The sequence below is a fragment of the Rhinichthys klamathensis genome, unplaced genomic scaffold, assembly GCF_029890125.1.
Source record: "Rhinichthys klamathensis goyatoka isolate OS25496 unplaced genomic scaffold, OSU_Roscu_1.1 h1tg000019l_1, whole genome shotgun sequence".
In the NCBI taxonomy this organism is placed as follows: Eukaryota; Metazoa; Chordata; class Actinopteri; order Cypriniformes; family Leuciscidae; genus Rhinichthys; species Rhinichthys klamathensis.
The window spans coordinates 8,032,602-8,052,754 of NW_026606570.1; the positions used below are offsets into that span (position 1 = coordinate 8,032,602).

General features: G+C 39.1%; 2 protein-coding genes across 2 annotated transcripts in view; one reads left to right on the plus strand and one right to left on the minus strand.

The window, feature by feature from the left end:
- Positions 1-12,416, minus strand: part of slf1 (SMC5-SMC6 complex localization factor 1) — a 45,053-nt gene extending 32,637 nt beyond the window's left edge. The window contains exons 1-13 of the mRNA XM_056238178.1: positions 12,150-12,416; positions 11,862-11,973; positions 10,948-11,026; positions 9,990-10,159; positions 9,857-9,912; positions 9,570-9,723; positions 6,366-6,542; positions 6,146-6,214; positions 5,666-5,812; positions 3,847-4,013; positions 3,627-3,761; positions 2,983-3,127; positions 1,720-1,867 (exon numbers count right to left, since the gene is read on the minus strand). Of these exons, the coding sequence (XP_056094153.1) occupies positions 1,720-1,867; positions 2,983-3,127; positions 3,627-3,761; positions 3,847-4,013; positions 5,666-5,812; positions 6,146-6,214; positions 6,366-6,542; positions 9,570-9,723; positions 9,857-9,912; positions 9,990-10,159; positions 10,948-11,026; positions 11,862-11,972 (1,558 nt within the window). The 5' untranslated portion in view covers position 11,973; positions 12,150-12,416. The remainder of the gene's footprint in view (positions 1-1,719; positions 1,868-2,982; positions 3,128-3,626; positions 3,762-3,846; positions 4,014-5,665; positions 5,813-6,145; positions 6,215-6,365; positions 6,543-9,569; positions 9,724-9,856; positions 9,913-9,989; positions 10,160-10,947; positions 11,027-11,861; positions 11,974-12,149) is intronic.
- Positions 12,417-12,688: 272 nt separating this feature from the next.
- The window catches only part of kiaa0825 (KIAA0825 ortholog), a 163,868-nt gene continuing 156,403 nt past the window's right edge, over positions 12,689-20,153 (plus strand). Inside the window, exon 1 of the mRNA XM_056238189.1 lies at positions 12,689-13,178. The gene's annotated coding sequence lies outside the window, so the exon portion shown is untranslated. The remainder of the gene's footprint in view (positions 13,179-20,153) is intronic.

Consider the following 20,153-nt stretch of genomic DNA (forward strand, 5'->3'; position numbering starts at 1 on the left):
CCGTTCCACCACATCCCAAAGATGCTCTATTGGGTTGAGATCTGGTGACTGTGGGGGCCATTTTAGTACAGTGAACTCATTGTCATGTTCAAGAAACCAATTTGAAATGATTCGAGCTTTGTGACATGGTGCATTATCCTGCTGGAAGTAGCCATCAGAGGATGGGTACATGGTGGCCATAAAGGGATGGACATGGTCAGAAACAATGCTCAGGTAGGCCGTGGCATTTAAACGATGCCCAATTGGCACTAAGGGGCCTAAAGTGTGCCAAGAAAACATCCCCCACACCATTACACCACCACCACCAACCTGCACAGTGGTAACAAGGCATGATGGATCCATGTTCTCATTCTGTTTACGCCAAATTCTGACTCTACCATCTGAATGTCTCAACAGAAACCGAGACTCATCAGACCAGGCAACATTTTTCCAGTCTTCAACTGTCCAATTTTGGTGAGCTCTTGCAAATTGTAGCCTCTTTTTCCTATTTGTAGTGGAGATGAGTGGTACCCGGTGGGGTCTTCTGCTGTTGTAGCCCATCCGTCTCAAGGTTGTGCGTGTCGTGGCTTCACAAATGCTTTGCTGCATACCTCGGTTGTAACGAGTGGTTATTTCAGTCAAAGTTGCTCTTCTATCAGCTTGAATCAGTCGGCCCATTCTCCTCTGACTTCTAGCATCAACAAGGCATTTTCGCCCACAGAACTGCCGCATACTGGATGTTTTTCCCTTTTCACACCATTCTTTGTAAACCCTAGAAATGGTTGTGCGTGAAAATCCCAGTAACTGAGCAGATTGTGAAATACTCAGACCGGCCCGTCTGGCACCAACAACCATGCCACGCTCAAAATTGCTTAAATAACCTTTCTTTCCCATTCTGACATTCCGTTTTTCCATAATTGCATTAATGAGAAATTCGCCTTTGGCTAAGCCCCGCCCCCCTTAGTTACTGTTGCTACGTCCGACAAACAAACTTCATCTGGGCTCTGGTATCAACACGGCTTATGCAGTGACAGCTCTTCCTGCTGAAATTTTATCAAACTTTTATAAAGCACCAAATAAAGTGTCCGATAGAAGTAGGCAAAAGCGGCTGCAATATACGTTCGAAGGCTTTATATTCACCACATACAGGTGAAACGTAAGGAACAACAAGGCATCCAAATAGAGGCAAAAGCATACCGGTCACAGTCAAAAAATGACCCACCGCATATCCTACTAATCGAGCCGGAGGCTGGGACTAACAATAGAGCAACACTGTTCATGCAAAGCTGGGTAGGTCTCTATTCACTTCTATAATCGTTATTACAAAGCAAACAGACTACGCGAGTATAACGTTGTATTTATTAGCAGCGTGTGCTAGACGACACTTGTCAGGATTTGACTTCGGTTTGGGAAGGGAAAAAAACGGACACCCCCCTCCAACCTCTCTGGGAAACGCGCCCCAGGCACAACATTTAACCATATTTTTGATAAAACTACGACGGTTATAGCCGGCCGAGACCAAAAATATGATACGCCTGTGTTAAAGTCAATGGAGCGCTGTGAAAAAGTGTCGGACCACTGTGGGAGCTCGTTCTTGGCTGCGCTCTGATTGGTCAATCTACATTCTAGGGTGTGGCTTAGCCAAAGGCGAATTGAACAGGTGTTCCTAATAATCCTTTAGGTGAGTGTATATTTATAAAAAAAAGTGATTCACCAGTTTCTCACTGCACTATGGGATACCTTGGCACAGTATGGCAATGTGTTCAGCCAGGTCTTTAAAGCCTTTCTCCACCAGACTGCTGTTGAGTGGACTGTGTTCCTGAGCCCAGAACTCCACCACTACACACAGAATCTCCTGCAGAGTGACCGACATTCCCAGCCTCCACTCCTACACACAAACACACAGTAAAGTCAGCCTGCACAGCCTGATGAAGCATCTGGAAAGGACATGTCTCGACAAAATGTTATATTCAATGTGGAAATCTCTTGGCATACTATGGTCAAACAGGTGTAATATGACAAATTTTAGTATAAGCTGGAAAATTCACTTTGTGCTTAGATCACAACAATATGTCGCAACAATTAATGCATATCTTGCATTTGTCTGTCTATCTAAAATCAGGAGATTTCAATAAAATATGCCATCGTAAGAGGCATCATGGCATTAGTACTTAAAGATAAATGTATAATAATAATAAAAATAAATAAATACACACAAGGGTCACCTATCATTGAGAAATTCCATAGGGATAATGGTTTTAATACTGAGCTAATATTTTCAGAAAACTCTTTGTAGTTTTTTAGTGTAGTGAAATTTTGTAGTGTAATGTTTTTTTGTATGTTTATTTAGCATCTGCATGTCCTCATAATAATAATAATAATAAATTTATTTTGTATATCGCCTTTAAAAGGTTACTTTCTCGAAGCGCTTAACAACACAAGCAAACACAACAATATAAACTAAAACACAGAGCAATCACACAGAAAAGAAACATGACATATAATGTAGGGGGCGTGGCCTGAACCCTGAATACCACTACTTAAAATGCGCTGGAGCGGTCAGTAAAGCAACAAGATTAAAGCAGATCTCATTTCTCACAAAAAATGCGTTGTGTCCTTCCGAGCTTGTTCTTTTAAAGTAGCCTGTCAAGACCAGTCTCCACAAGAACGCAAGTCTTTTCTTTGCAATATTAGAATTAAGAAACAGCAATATACTTGCCCTGCTGGTATTTTCAATGGCCCCACCACAAAAGAGATAATATATATATATATATTTATGTACCACATTTTTTTGTGGTGGGGTCGTAGGGCATATATCAGTAGGGCAAGTACAAATCGGAATTACTGGCCCAACATGACAAGCATGAAAAAAAATCCTTAATGTTACTGGGAGTGGGTTGTTATAACTGATGAACAGGAAATAATGAAATGTTATAAAAGCACATAAAATGCATGTACTATGATAGACTATCATTATCACACAGTTGACAGAAAGTCTCCTACCTGAGTGGAGTTGAAAGCACACAGTACAGTCTTAATCAGCAGCGTGCTAAGCTGCTGAACTGCCCTGGAGGTCAGAGTTGACTTCTCCCAAATGTTCCAAAAGGTGCTGTACAAAACAGATGCCCGACTGCTTCCGGGTGACCTCCTGCACAGAGTAAGACAGGGTTACTGCCACATATATTAATACATAGATACAGTAGCTATGGATACATCGACAGATCTGTTATGTTGAAATCATCAACATTTCTGTTTTAGGGTTGACATAATATAGTTTATGCAGTTTTAAAAAGGTAATCTATTGAATATACAATATATGGTCCTGTACAATATAACAGACACGTAGATGTGTGGTCATAATAAGGAAAAGTTGCTGATGTACAATCTATGTGTTATATCTATAGTTAACACAGTTACTTAACTATTACCCTTCTATCAAAAAAGACTGAATGCACCTAAAAGGTGTACAGTAAGACATTAGCATAACTCCAAGCAGCTACAGATTGTGTTTTAGTTCTAGGTTCTTTTTAACATGTTTTGACTGTTTATTTTGGAAAAATACTGCAGTTTCTCTTCTTTGGGCTCATGTAGGATATCAAAAAGTTGTTGTTTATTGAAGCAGAGATGTACAGAGCTCAGGTGCTCACCCTGAGCTAGCAGCATGAAGCTCCAGCTGAAAGAGTCTTAGGAAGAACTCATGCAGGTTACAATGGAGACGAAACAACTCAGTGGATGGTGGGCTTGGCAGTGAGTGACAGGTGGGTTCGTTTGCCAGACACACTCTTGAATAAATCAGATAAAATTGCATTACTGAGAGAAACTGTTTGCTTGTGAACAGTTCTGACAGGTACATTGACAGTGTCATACCGAACTGACGTCTCAAGAAGTGACCAGAGTCCGCCCTTACACTGTGGACACTGGAGAACCTGAAGGAAGTACTTTGTGTGTCCTGGAGAACCCCAGGTAGGATTGTTGCGCAGGATACTGTGGAGAACGGTGATAAACATGCTGAGGTACAATGGTTTTGCATCGCCCTAGAAGGGAGAGAGCAAGAGCGAAGACTAGGTTATCTTGTCAACTCAGAACAGGGGAGGTACAAACAAGCTTTTTAAAAAAATGTAAAGAGTTCCATCTGTTATGGGGAGTTCAGATGATTAAACCAACCTCAGTGGTGATCAAAACATATCTAGAGAGGAAGGTGACTGATGGCCAATATAATTCTGATAAATCTATTATTACAATTTAATGACAGCAAATAGACAAAATAGCAAACATTTCTATAATTATAGGAATTATTATTTTTTAGACACTCATCATAATACACAATATATTTACTAAAAAAAATGTGTGTTTTTAAAATTATGCTCTTATGCTCACCAAAGCTGCATTTATACACAGTAATATTGTGCAATATTATTACAATTTTAAAAGAACCGTTTTCTATTTTAATATATTTTAAAATGCAATTTATTCTTGTGACGGCAAAGCTGAATTTTCAGCATCATTACTCCAGTCTTCAGTGTCACATGATCCTTCAGAAATTATTCTAATTTGCTGCTCAAGAAACATTTCTTATTGCTATCAATGTTAAAAGCAACGGATACATTTTTTTTTCAGGATGCTTCAAGAAATATAAGATTCAAAAGAATAGAATTTATTTGAAATAGAAATCTTTTTCTAACATTATAAATGTCTCTACTGTCACTTCTGATCAATTGAATGCATCCTAGCTCAATAAAAGTAATAATTTCTTTAAAAAATATATTACTGACCTCACACTTTTCAATAGTAGTATATATAATATATAAACAAATTTTGTGCGGTTGCTTGTCATATTCTATAACCATTTTCACTTAGCTTGCCAATATGGCTGTATGTTCCTTGTTAAACAAAGCAAAAGCAGTGAGTTTTTACATCAAGCAAAGAAAAAAAAGGGTAACACTTCAGTTTAGGGCTTATTAGTATGCATATTACTAGGATCTTGGCTGTTTATTAGTACTTATAAAGCACATATTAAAGGATTAGTTCACCTCTGAATTATTATATTTTTTTAAAATGACCCATCGTTTTGCTACATAAGACCCTTATTCCTCGGCTGGGATCGTGTAGAGCCTTTTGAAGCTGCATTGAAACTGCAATTTGGACCTTCAAACAGTTAGACCCCATTGTAGTCCACTATCCTGGAATCCTGAAATGTTTTCCTCAAAAAACTTACTTTACTTTATTTCAACTTAAGAAAGAAAGACATGAACATTGGATGACGTAGTAAAATGATCAGGAAATTTTAATTCTGAAGTGAACTAATCCTTTAATGCCTTATTCTGAATGACCATATTCTACAACCCTTATTCCAATACATAAACATAACAACTACCTTACTAACTATTAATAAGCAGTAATTAGGAGTTAGTTAATAGTTAATTAATAGTGAAAATTTGACCCTAATATAAAGTGTGAACAAAAATGTTTTTGTTTTAACATCATGTCATCACACAAACATTTTCACCTTGTGTGAAAAGATCTTTAGTAGTTGGTGGTTTTAATGTAACAGAAACCATACTTCTTAAAACACCCTTAAAGAAAGAGAAAGTACTACACTTTGCTTTTTAAGAAAGATAATCCCACTTAAAAGTAACAGTGCTTTATAAGGGCCTCTGGGATTCCGAATAGCTCTTATTATACATACATGCAGTGTGTGCTGCATTAGCTGTTGGAGCAGCAGGGCTGGGGGCTTCACTCCAGGCTGCAGGGACCCCAGGATCTCCTCCAGAGCTTGAGGGAAGAAGGCACACTCCACCAAGCTCTGCACATTGCTAAAATCTACCACTGGAATCTGAGTATAAGAGAAAGACATACAGGAAATAAGATGACTGATGATAATGTGTTCTCAGGGTCAATGTCAAATGAGTGCGTTTGGACATTTCCGCTTGAGAAACCAGTGGAGGCGCACTGCAATGTTTCTTTAATGGGTATGCCAATCATGAATGTACCGATCAAACGGATTTGCCTAAATCAGGTGACCTGGCTGCGATGAGCCCTCCGTTTATTACTCCTCAATGTGACACACATTAAATTGAATGACCCAATCCTCTTGATGAGTCAAACACTTTAACAGCTTGTGTATGGCAGAAAGATGTGCTGAAAAGTTTTACACAGGTTTGAATACCTGAACAGGCAGGTTGGGTGTGTAGTAGCTGTAGAACTCTGGGACTGTCAAAAGCATTTTCTTCCGTTTCTGAAACGAGATGTCATGTAAGGTCATACTTTATAGTAGTTATAGTGATAAGCGTGACAACTTTCTCATTTGTGCCCAAAATCCATCTGCGAAAGCCATAATTATGTTTCAAAATGAGTTATAAAAGTGCCAGAATAAAAATATATTAGACCTCCATTATTACGATGTATTCTTTGAACATTTCCTCCAATTCTTTATGTGAAAAGTCATCAGTGACATCCATGGACTCGTCAGTGACAGCAGCAGCAACCTGGGCGGCTGATTCACAGCTCTCTTTTCCATCGAATGAGTCTAAATTACAGGACCAGTTTAACACGGAGTAAACATGCTGCAAAAGAAAAACAACAAAAACATAATTACTATCAAAGCTTAAAGGTGCTCTAAGCGATGTCACGCGTTTTTTAGGCCAAAACATTTTTTGTCACATACAGCAAACATCTCCTCACTATCCGCTGGCTGCCTGTCCCCTGAACACACTGTAAAGAAACGCGATCTATGTAGACAGCCCAGGCTCCACAAACAACAACAAAAACAAACTGGGCTAACCCGCTCCACAAAACATGACAAACAGTTCCAGCCAATCACCGACAAGAAGGACTTGGGGCCGGGGTTTGGGGGGTTAGTGCGCGGAGGGAGGGTCTAGCTAGCCTCCGTTTTGTTTGACAATACTTTAAACGTCAACCAGAAGTGACGTCACCCGACATCGCTTAGAGAACCTTTAAGATCGAATATAAAAAGAAATTGTATTTACTTTTTTTTAAAGAAATCTCGATAACACGTAACACTTTGCAATAAGTTTCATTTGTTAACATTAGTTAATGTATTAACTAACATGAACTAACCATGAACAATACATTTGATACCGTATTTTTTAATCTTTGTTAACATTGGTTAATACAAATCCAGCCGTTCACTGTTTGTTCATGTTACTTCACAGTGCATTAATTAATGTTAACAAATTCATAGATGCCACCTACGTCACTAGAAATAGAACGCCGCCATATTGACGACCGATCTCGCCCGGTGGCGATATTTTTTTTCACAGGATGGTAGGGGAAGACTCATGAATATTCATTAGGGAACTCATCCCTGATTGGTCTGATGACCTACCCCCTAACTCCGCCCCTAAACCTACCCGTCACTGGGGGTCTGATGACCTACCCCTAACCCCGCCCTTAAACCTACCAGTCACTGGGATTAAGACCAATCAGGGATGAGTTCCCTAATGAATATTCATGAGTCTTCCCCTACCATCCTGTGAAAAAAAATATCGCCGCCCGGTGGCCGCCCAAACTGCCCATTTGAATGAGAGAGAAAGACAGAGATACATGGATACAATTTTAATTTTAGGTTCCGATCCTTATTTGTTACCCCCAGTTTTCTTTTGTCCTTTATTATCTGCCCCAGACTTGCCCCAATTTGCCTTCCATGATATATATATATATATCTTGTGCATAACCCCTCCCCATGGTGGATCGCTTGAAGGCTTTCAAGAGTACAGACGCGTATCAGCTGTTGCTGGATGGGTAAAAGACGTAAAAGTGCGGCACCTGGCCACCAAGGATTTATATTTAATTATGGGAAATGTTGGTATTATTAAAACAATTCTAATGTATGATTTTGGTGGTAGTTTGCTCTGACTAGGTAGCGAGTTGTTAGCTAGTTAAGTGGCTTAGCTGGTAGCTTGCCACGGCTCGCGGCTAGCTGTCATTAATCTGGATTAGGCCTGTCTCGATAGTCAATAAATCAATTAATCGCACGATAAAAAAAATGAGCTCGATAATTTTTCCGGCCGCGATAATTCCCATTTGCATGCTTTGTTCTCCTCGTCTCTCTCTCTCTCTACCAAAGAGACTGGATGACAACTCTGTTTAAGACATAACCGACATATTTTACGTGAATACTCTCCAAAACGGACATTTAAACTTAAGTTATTGGTGTGTGTATTTGTCCATTCAGACAAGAAACAGAGCTCAATTCATTACTCGCGCGCTGTATAGGGCTCTATTGCTGCACGCTTCGGGTCGGGTGTGTGCGCACAGAAAGATGAGACATGATACAATATGAGAAATTCATACAATATGAGACATTTCTTCTATCCTTTTCTTTTGGTATAGAATAAAATACCAGTTCGGCGTTCCTCTTTCGGCTGTTGTTGCAGCCAACTGCACAACATGTTGCAGGTATTATTGGGTCGTCAAGATGGCGGCGTAAAGCTACAGTGACGTCATGTGAACAGAACGAATACAACTTTTTGATTTGAATGATTTGTATTACTAAATGTTGAAGTTAACATTAACACAGAATAATAAATGCTGTAGAAGTGTAATACATGATTAGTTCGTGTTAACTAATGTAGTTAGATAACTTCAACTAATGAAACTTTATTGTGAAGCGTTAACGAAATCTCTTATGCTCACCAAGGCTGCATTTATTTTTTCAAAAACGCAGCAAAAACAGTAATATTGTAAAATATTATTATAATTTAAAATAACTGTCTTCTATTTTAAAATGTAATTTATTCCTGAAGCCAAAGCTGAATTTTCAGCATCATTACACCAGTCACATGATCCTTCAGATATCATTCTAAAATGCTGATTTGATACTTAAGAAACATTTCTTATTATTATCAATGTTGAAACCAGTTGTGCTGCTTAGTATTTTTGTTGAAAATTATCCATTTTTTCAGGATTTTGTGATTCAATTGAAATCGAAATCTTTACTGTCAATTTTGAGTAATATAATGCATCCTTGCGAAATAAAAGCATTTATTTAAAAAAAACATTAATGCTAATGAATATAATACATTTTTATATTTAATATTAAATATGTTTATATTTTAAGTCCAATTTAGTATGAGACTTATGAGAGAAAAATGATGATTACCGAGAAAAAAAAGACCATAATTTACTCGCCATGTAGTTCCACCTCTATACTTGTTTAAGGAGATGTTTTGCAAAATGCTGATGCTGCTCTTTTCAATACAACAAACAAGTGACATGGCAGTGGCCAGGTGAAAAAAGTACCAAATCATTAGTAAATATTACTTGTCTGCAATCCAAGGCATTGTTTAGTGCCACGGGCATCAAACTTTTGCAAGTCAAGACACATTGTCCATAACATGCAGATGCGTTCTATGAAAAAAAAAAATGATGGGGCCTTTTTGTCCTGTTTAGAGTTTGACAACACCTAGTCACTATATGATTCTGTTGTATGGAAAACAGTCTTTCTTTTACATTCCATGAAAGAACACAACAGGTTTGGAATGACATGATGGTGAGTTAACAATGACAAATGTGTCACTTTTGGATGAACTACTCCTTAAAAAAACGTACAATACAAAAAGTTACTTTACCCCAAACAGATGTTTGGCTACATAGCTGACTTTATAGCGAGGGATCCCACACTTCTCTGCTCTCTCATCGGATGTGTTTTTGTATAACACGTGAGTTACAGCATATGATTTTGGCCAGTCTGTGTAGACAACAGCTCTCCCTGCTTTTAATATCCTGCAAAAAAAAAAAAAAAGTGGTTTGCAAAATTCACATTAGCAATTTCAACATAAGCCTCCAGCTAAATATCATCATTGGAGGCCCAAATCATGTTGTCCAAACAAAGTGTTTTCACTGTGCACATCCTGACCTCACAAACATACTCCTCCTCGTTGGATCATCAATGTCAACAAGCACTACCCAGTCCTACAGGTGGAAAAGGGAAATGTCAAACATTTATTTTAGCTGTTTTCTAAGTGAGTTAACAATATAGTGATGCTCACCTGAAATGCTCCAGACACTGTGCTGTTAGCCACCCTCTCTCTCCATGTTTTCAGTGGATTGGGTATCTCAGGGGTCCGAGCAGTTAAGTTTAACTCGTATGAAGCCTCTTGTAGCCACAACATTTGGTTCACACTGTCCAGAACAAATTCTGGGGTGACTATCCACTTCCCTGAAACAAATAGAAAGCATAGTCAACATTTGAGTTAAAGTTTGGGAACATTATTATTTTTTAAATGTTTTTGAAAGAAGTCTCTTATGCCCACTTATGCATCAAAAATACAGTAAAATAGTAATATGGTAAAATATTATTACAACTTAAAATAATTGTTTTCCATTTTATTAAATTTAAAATGTAATTTATTCCTGTGACGGCAAAGCTGAATTTTCAGCATCATTACTCCAGTATTCAGTGTCACACAATCCTTCAGAAATCATTATAATATGCTGATTTGCTGCTCAAGAAACAATTATTATTATCAATGTTGAAAACAGTTTTTACTGCTTAACATTTTTTTGTGGAAACAATGATAGCATTCAAACATTTGTGGCAAGATTTAAAAAATGTTTTTTATAATTTTCACACAAATGTTAAGCAGAAACTGTTTTCAACATTGATAATAATAATACAAAATGTTACCTGATTTCTGAAGGATCATGTAATACTGAAGACTGAAGTAATGATGCTGAAAATTCAGCCTTGTCATCACATAAATAAATAACATCTTAAAATATATTCAAATAGAAAATAGTTATTTTAATTTGTAATAATATGTCACAATATTGCTGTTTTTACTGTATTATTGATTAATTAAATGCAGCCTTGGTGAGCAGAAGATACTTTTTTTCAAAAATATAAAAAAAATTGTAATGAGTCCATTCCTGTAACATGTCAACAAATTAATTATTTAATCCATTAAAGGACATGACGGTCAAGTCTCAATTTCCAATATTACAGACCTCCAGCACAGGCTGCGAGAAACTTTTCACTTGCTAAAGCTTTTTGGACGATGAGGTGAGTTGTTGCCTCCTTATAATCCTGGAACAGAAACATGTTGGCATTGAAATATTGTGAACGGTAAATTATGTAAAACAAACAAAAAAAGATCTTACTCGTCTGACGTATAAAGTCACTTTACTAATCTGGTCTACAACCTTACCATGAGATAGCTTGAGATAGGAAAAGGTCAAGAACTTTGAGGTTGAGTTTATTCTCATGAGGGGTTCAATTAGTAGAGAGAACAATCTGTGACTATATTAAGATGGTATTGAGGGCAAGGACAAAATTATACAGTCCGAAATACACTGTAACATCAGGAAGCGATTAGAGTCATTTTTCAGGGCTAATCACCAACACTTTATCATTTTCTGCACGCACCGTAAGACACGTTTCATGCAATGGAGGAGAAGGTGGGCTCGTGCGAAATTTACAAAGGCTGTATAATATAATAATATAGCAGTGCACTTTTGAGTGGTTATGCCACACTTAAACTTGTTATTGAATTAACCTAGTAGATTCTGCAAACAAAATTATACTAGAGCCTTTCTTACAACTAACTAACTTATTTTTCCCCACCTACTTTTAGGTAACTGGTAAATTATTATTGAAATATTTAAAACATAACAAACTTGTTAAATATATTGCTTGATATGTGTGCTTGTGTGTAATGTACTTTCTTTAAAATAAATTAGACTGGGTTTTATATTTTCTATCTAATGCAATCAGTCAAACACTAAACTGCCCGGATAGTTCAGGGCCACTGTACAATACAATGTCAAGCAGATGTCATTATTCATAAGGTTGTCTCAATTTATGGTAAGGGTAAAGAATTAGGCTATGTGAAATTGGAGAGGATAACGTTAACGTTACTTACAGAGCCCCCAATGTATCTGCCTCCCAGAAGTCTGATGCCCTGGAGTAACTGTCTTTTCTGGGAATGATTCTTGATACCAGACATTTGAAAGATATATTTATCGTCTACCATCCTAGTGAACACAGAGATGTGAATAATAATATCCATCATAAATGAGTTATCCAATGACAGCTTTCGAATAAAATTACATTGATTGGATTTGGCTGTTTACAAACACTACAGAAAGGAAACATCGCAAGAAAAAAATCTTCACAAATATAAGACGCGTACAATGTTTCTATATCTCACCTGAAACAGAAAACAGTGTAATCACTCTGATATGACGAATTACAGAGTCTGATCTCGCTCTTAACACAGCAGCGCGCCAAATGTCATCACTGGCCATTCGCATTATATCGAACGACACCTTCAGTAGTGTATATAACACACACAAAACACAAGTAATATGACACTAACTGTAAAACTAGATCGATTGGATCTTTTTCCGTTTCGTTGTTTCAGTCATTGTGCCTAGTTTAGTTGCACTTTCAAAACTAGCGTACAGTGTGAAGCCTGACCACGTTATAATAAGGGGTGACCACTATGTTCAAAGTCACTTAAATATTATTATCTCTAATTTGAGGCGCATGCAGTTAAAAAACATGCCTGTAAAACATAAATTAATTAAAATTTAGATTCATTTTGAAGTAAAAACAACGAATGAGAAGGACATTATAACAGTAACAAGTACACGCTCCCCTCTTATCTTAGTGATTTAGGCTGTTCCGTAACACGGAAATTCAGATGTTCTTCCGGTTGGTTGTCAGAGACGCTTTGCGCTTGAGAAACATAGCAGCGCGTCATCACGTGTTTATAAACAAACGGATGCGACGGCTGAACAGTTATATATTCATCTCCGTGAGCGAGCTTGACAGCATGTTATTTAAACATCTGAAAGCCTTTTAATCTTATACGACACTTTAGTCTGCAATCTGATGTTGTGGATCGATATAAATGACTCGACATGAAAGACATTCTTCCTCACGTTCCCATTAAAACACTCGCAGTCTTCCTCCATTAGTGCTGTCTGCTGAGAATAGAAGAAGAGACTATGAGACTGTCCATTTACTATAATTATTTGACACTATTAGACCCATGCTTTTAGATTTGATTGCTATAGCAAACACTTTTCAGATCATTTCACTGCAATGAGAACTAAAGATTTGGGAAGAAATGCTTTTGACAGTCTGCTTGGATTTTAGCCCTCGCTAGTCCTTCATTGCTCTTGGATTTAATGTGATGAAGAGCCTCTGAAATCACAGCTTGAAAAGGTACTGTGTACTTTGCGTTAACATCAGTGTTTTGGTATTTACACTTGTGTGTGTGTGTGTGTGTGTGTGGGGTGGGGGTAGTGGAGTGTCCCATAAGTGGTGATGAAGTACAATAGTTAATTGCTTTGACAAAACCGCACTGTTACATATGCACTTGAGCAACAGGTGTGCTCTAAGCTGTGTGCATAAGGTCAAAGCAATATTACATAAGTAAATAATTCCACATTAAGTGGTGATTTTTAAACAATACTTAATAATGATTCACAAAAGGGGTGCATTTCCATATTAGATCTAGGTCTAGATGAAGGGTTGTTGACATGAAAAACTTTCAGGAAGTGTGATTTGGTGTGACATGCTGTTAATCTACAACTATTTTAAGAACATTTGGCTAACTTTTTATAAATGTATGCACATAATCAAATTGTTGTTGTACTATTGTAATTAAAATTTTTCATTTTTATCAGGTGAAAGCCAACAAATTAAATGTCATAGATGATAATTTAATGAGTAAAGATTTAGAAAGATGGCTGCATCATTTTTTTTATTTTTTAGGACCAAAATCGGTTGACTTAAGCAATCCTTGTTGCATTATATGCAAATGACGACAGTTAAAAATTAGAAAAAGCACTCTTCATATTTTTTTCTGTAGAAAGACAAACATAAATAGTGATGAAAGCCAAAATATTAAATGTTACAGATGTATATTCACTGACTTATCCACCATTTTGTAGAGAGGGGTCAAAATGACAATTTTCACCTGGGATTTTGAGCCAAATTACAGGTGTAAAAATGACTTTAAAAAAGATGGCAGCATCAATATTTTATTTTTACACAGAGATTGATAGGTCTATTAGTTAAATATGTTTACTTTAGCAATCTTTGTTGCATTATATGCCAACAGTGAATAAAAATAAAAAAATAAAAAAAAAAGGTTTTCTCAAGTTTGTATGCCTGTAACTCAAGAAGTAGGCTGTTAAAGATATCTTACTATCCTTTTAGATTCTGGTTCTTAACAAACTTTCCGTTTGGTATCTTCATTTTAAAGGAGATATGGAGATCTTACTGGGGCTCCATGAGTAAATTGGTCAATTGTACACGTTTTGAGTGGTCAAAAACCAAATGTGGGTCACTTTGCATAGCTGATACTTGTTTCTTTTAAAGAGGAATATCTAAAGAGAAAACGTTCTCGGTTACTAACGTAACCTCAGTTCCCTGAGAGTAGGGAACGAGTATTGCGTAGCTGATACACAGTGGGGAAAACTCCTTTTCCTCGAAATATTGAAGCATTCATTTAAAACGCAGTGCAGCTGCACAGCGAGACGCAACAGAGTGTCTAGCTCGCTCATTGGCTGTGCTGCAGTAACTATCCACTCCAATCCACAGACCAATCCACAGACTTGGCGCCGAATACGTCAGAGCGCGCTTAAATGGGCGTGGCCTAGGCCTATAAATATCGCTAATTTCGGCCAATTCATCAGGTTTTAATCGACTGAAGCGACACATCCTGACAAATTGTAATAGTGCTGCAGGCTACGCAATACTCGTTCCCTACTCTCAGGGAACCGAGGTTACGTTAGTAACCGAGTACGTTCCCTTTCGAGAATGATCACTTCGTATTGTGTAGCTAATATGCAGTGGGGACGCAATGTAAAACGCCGCACATTAGCAATTTGGCTGTACGCCTGGAGCCTAGGGAAGCATCCCGAGGCTCAACAGAACAAGCTATCATAATTCCCAGTTTATGACACTAGCCAGACTTGTCGGGTTCATGAATAAACTGGGGCTTATAACTGCCATAGGACCACACGTGCTATGGACAGAAATATGCTAGACAGATAAAAACCAGATATCCTCGGGTTAATATCACACTGAGAGGACCCTGGCCTGCAGGCAAGGTACCTCCAGATTATAGAATCTGATAAATATGGACGGCGAGGACCATCCGGCCACCGCACAGATATCTTGAATTGATATACCGCTGGACCATGCCCACGGTGAGGCCATGCCTCTCGTGGAATGGGCTTTAGCGCCTATGGGACAATTCTGGCCCACATAGGCGTATGCCAGCGAGATAGCATCCACTATCCATCTTGATAGTCTCTGCTTTGTGACCGGGACCCCTTTGATGCGGCCACCGAAGCAAACAAAAAGCTGTTCTGATTGCCTAAACAGCGCAGAACGCTCTAAGTATATGTTTAGTGCCCTGACGGGACACAGAGGATTAGCGCCACCGCCGTTCTCCGAGGGTGGGAGTGCCAGCAGAGTGATGACCTGAGCTCTGAACGGGGTTGAGAGCACTTTAGGTACATACCCATGTCTAGGTTTGAGAATGACTCTGGAGGAGGGGCTCAAAGAGAGCGCCTGCAAATCTGCCACTTGCTTGACTGATGCCAATGCTATCAGCAGAGCAGTTTTAAGCGAAAGTGGCTTGAGATCGGCCGACTGCAGCGGTTCAAACGGGGGAACTTTTAGGGCCCTAAGGACTGTGGAGAGGTCCCACGCTGGTACAGTGGGGGGCCTGGGAGGGTTCAACCTCCTGGCTCCTTTGAGAAAGCGGACGATAAGGCCATTTGCATGGTGAGCTGCTGTGGCCGCCACGTACACTTTGAGCGTGGATGGAGAGCGACCCGCATCCAGGAGCTCTTGTAAAAAGGAGAGCACCACTGACACTTTGCATGAGTGGGGCTCAAAGCTTCTGGCTGAGCACCAGCCAGTGAATACTGACCACTTTAGAGCGTAGAGTCGTCTCTTAGACGGCGCTCTAGCCTCAGTGATTGTATTCATGACCTTTTCTGGGAGGTCCCCAGATACCCGTTCAGGGGCCATACATGAAGGGCCCATAAGTCGGGGCGAGGATGCCAGATCGTCCCGTTCGCCTGTGTGAGGAGGTCCTTCCTCAGAGGCACTGGCCAGGGGACAGTGTCCGTCATTTGTGCCAACTCTGGGAACCACGCTTGTGTTTTCCAGAGAGGAGCTACCAAGAGGACTAGGCACCCGTTCTCCTTGATCCGTCTGATGACCTGAGGGATCATAGAGACCGGTGGGAATGCATATAGCGGTAGACTGGGCCATGGGTGGGCCAGCGCATCCCTGCTCTTCGAAAAAAACGTAATGCAGTGAGCGTTGTTCTCGGAGGCGAAGAGGTCGACCTCTGCTCTCCACTGTGAAAAACCAATCCCCCGGGCGAACCTGCGCGAGAATTTGTTTGGTAGTTATCATTCTGAACGGCCGTCTCATGAGGGCTTTGTTCAAATGTCTCAGGTCTAAAATGGGGCGTGTGCCGCCGTCTTTCTTTGGTACAAGAAAATAAGGAGGGACCGGTTCGATCGCCCCTTCTGCTAGTAGAATTTTCACTTCGGTGCGAAGCACGTGAGCCATGTTGCTTTTCACCGAGGTCTCGACGACCACCTGAAAACGCGGGGGTCTGCGAGTGAATTGGAGCGAGTAGCCTCGCTTAATAATGTTCATAACCCAGTTCGACACATCGGGGATGGCTTGCCAGGCCTGGGCCTTTGTGGCTAGGGGCTGAAAATATACTGGGGTTGGATCGCCTAACATAGGGGAGCCTAATACCCTTGTGTTGTGTTTTGTGCACATGTGCTCTTTTGGGTTGCTTTGAGGAACCCGGCATTGTAGGGCTGCGTGCAATGCGATGGGCCCATTGAAACTCCAGCCGCCTGAGCTGAACAGGGAGCTGTGAGTGACAGTTTTTTCGAGGGCAGTCCGGCTAGCTCGAGACTCGGTTCCTCTCTCTTTTCTCCTATGGCTAGGAGGGCTTCGGCGGCTCGGGGTCCAACACCAAACGGGGTCGGGGGCCCGGGCGCCAGGTTGCGCTTAGCAGACCTCGAGCGGCTTCGAGTGTCAGCCGCAGGACGGGGCTGGGAGACCCGAGGCGTTGGTTTGGCTGGCTGAGAAGGCGGCGCGTTCTTGTGGTGGCTCGACGCAGAGCTGGAGCGTTTGGGCAGGAAGTGTTTCATGGCCTGAGAAGACTTCTGGGCCTCGGTGAACCTCTCAGAAAATCCCTTGACCGCCGGGCCGAAGAGGCTTGGCAGTAGAAAAATCTACTGAAAATGGTTAAGTTTGACGCACATTAACTTGCTCTCAAAAGTGTATTTATAAGAATCTATATTTGAATCAGTTTCAGGGATATTTGGAAGATGGGATTTTGTTTATTTTAACAGCTTCTGAAGCTTCCAAGTTCCAAGTTCAAATACGTAGTATCGTAACGTTACCTCATCGACATCCCTATATGAGATTGAAAGGCTAGGGCCTTAAAAATGAAGATTCCTAAAGAACAGTTTTATGAATCAAGAATCTAAAATGTCATTAAGATATCTTTAACACTTCTTGAATTAAAGATACATGTGAACTTTAGAAAATGTTTGTTTTTGGCTCTCAGAGAGGTGTGCTGTATTCAATTGTTTTGATAGAGGGAAACGAGATACATTTCTAGTTTCAGTATTATTTGTTTTTCAGACATTTTTCTTTAAACTATCAGCTTTTTTTAAAGTTACCTACATTTGGTTCTTGAAATGGGTAAAATTTAACAATTTTACCATGGAGCTGCTTTGAGATCCCCATATCTATGGAATTGAACCATATAGGGCCTTAAAAAATAAGATTTCAAAAGAAAAGTTCATTAAGAATGAGAATCTTGAAGGATATTATTATACATATCTAGAATGATATTTAACATTATTTGTTTTTTAGATATTCCTTTTTAAAATAAAAAAGTATTAGCTGTATATGCAAAGTGACCCACATTTTGTTTTTGACCACTGAAAATGTGTAAAATTGACCAATTTACTCATGGAGCCGCATTAAGATCTCCATATCTCTGGGATTGAACCATCAAGGGCCTTTAAATGAAGATACCAAAAGGAAAGTTTGTTAAGAACCAGAATCTAAAAAGATATTAGATTGGCCTGATATCTTGGTAACACTTTACAATAAGGTTTCATTTGTTAACATTAGTTAGCCTAATGTATTCACTAACATGAACTGACCACAAGCAATGTGTTACTGTATTTGTTAACCTTTGTTAATGTTAGTTAATAAAAATACAGCTGTTCATTGTTTGATCATGTTACTTCACGGTGCATTAACAAATGTTAACAAATACAACTTTTGATTTTAATAATGTATTAATAAATGTTGAAATTAATATTAACAAAGATTAATCAATGCTGTAGAAGTGCAGTTCATTATTAGTTCATGTTATTGAACTACCCTACATTCAACTAATATAGTAGTTAAAATCATTTTAACGGATGAAAAATGTTTTTCTCATCATGTTCTAGCTCCCAAAACTGGTTGCACTTCTTTAATATATTTAATATCCCGAAATCAACCAGAGGTCTCCGGCTGAATTTTTTGATTTTGTTAATATTTTTTTCTGTTGAAAAACAAGCATAAATAGTGATGAAAGTGATAAAAAAAAAGACAATTTTCACCTGAAAGTTGGAGCTAAATTACAGGGTGTAAAAATGACTTTAGAAAACATGGCAGCATCATTATTTTATTTTTTTCACAGATTGGTAGGTCTATTAGTTAAATCTGTTTACTTTTGCAATCTTTGTTTAATTTATTGCCAAAGGTGACCGTCCAAAAAGCACTTCTTGTGTTTTTTCACAAGTTTGCATGCTTGTAGTAACTCAAGAAGTAGCCTATTAATATCCTTTTATATTTTGTTTTTTTAACAAGCATTTCTTTTGGTATTTTAATTTAAAGGCTCTATGGTTTAATCCAAGATATATGGAGATCTTAATGCGGTTCCATGAGTAAACATTTTCAGTGGCCAAAAACCAAATGTGGGTCACTTTGCACACAGCTGATACTTTTTAAAGACGATTAGGGCCTATCTGAACAACAAATAATGTTGAAACTAGAAATGGATCTCGTTTTTCTTTTTCTTTCTTATCAACACAATTGCATAGAATATACCTGTCTGAGTGGACCATTGCAGGACTCCATTCAAAGAAGTCATCTTGCAAAAAACAACAACATTAACATATCTATAAACACAACCCTCGCGCAGACTGGATTTATTCCCCCGGAACTTTTTTCTTTCTTTCGTCCAATTCTTTTCTTTCTTTTTTCATGTTCACCTGCATTGTATGAACTATGAATATTGTGCAGTTTGGCCTGTCTCAACCATGCAGCCAACAACCATTTCAGAGTAAAACAATGCACTTCTTTAATATATTTAATATCCCGAAAGCTTTATTTCTGAGTTTTGGGAGCTAGAACATGATGAGAAAAACATTTTTTAGGCGGTTTTAAAGCAGAGGCACTGGCTGCTTAATATTTCACACCACTACCTCCAGTCTGTGTGGGGAACAGTTTGTAAGGGTAGACATGCAGAGAAACACTAGTGTGTCTTTAAGTGTCGAGAGAATACATCTGCCCCAGCTCTCTCTCTCTCTCTCTCTCTCACACACACACACTCACACACACACTTATGCACAACACCAGCTCTCTTCCTTGTATGGCAGCTTTCAGAACTACTCTGGGACTCCACAACATTTGAGTTCAAAATAGATAACAAGACAAAGGAAATGGAGGGTGCATCTGCCTAATTGGGCCCTATGTGGTGACAGCATGAACCTGACACTTTTCCCACAACTCTCATGTGGATGAGACACGGGCGATGATGCGCATCCCTTTGTAACATTGGCTACACACACTCGTGCGCGCGCACAGACATTGACGCAGACGGTCCCAGTGTAATTACACTGTTTGGTTCCTAATCCTATGTCTTAAAAACCTACACAAGTCACTATCTCTCTCTTCACTCTTTCCCCTTAGACAGTAGTCGGGGCTTGAATAGAGTTTAGAAAATAATAACATGCAAGCTTAACTGCGGAGTCTGTCAAGTAAGGGAAATAATATTTGTCCAGCTGGACAGCCTTTCCCTTTGTGCGGGCTAAATTAATGTTGAGATTTCTGTCTGCGAGAGGAGAAAGGGCTGTCGTGTCTGAGA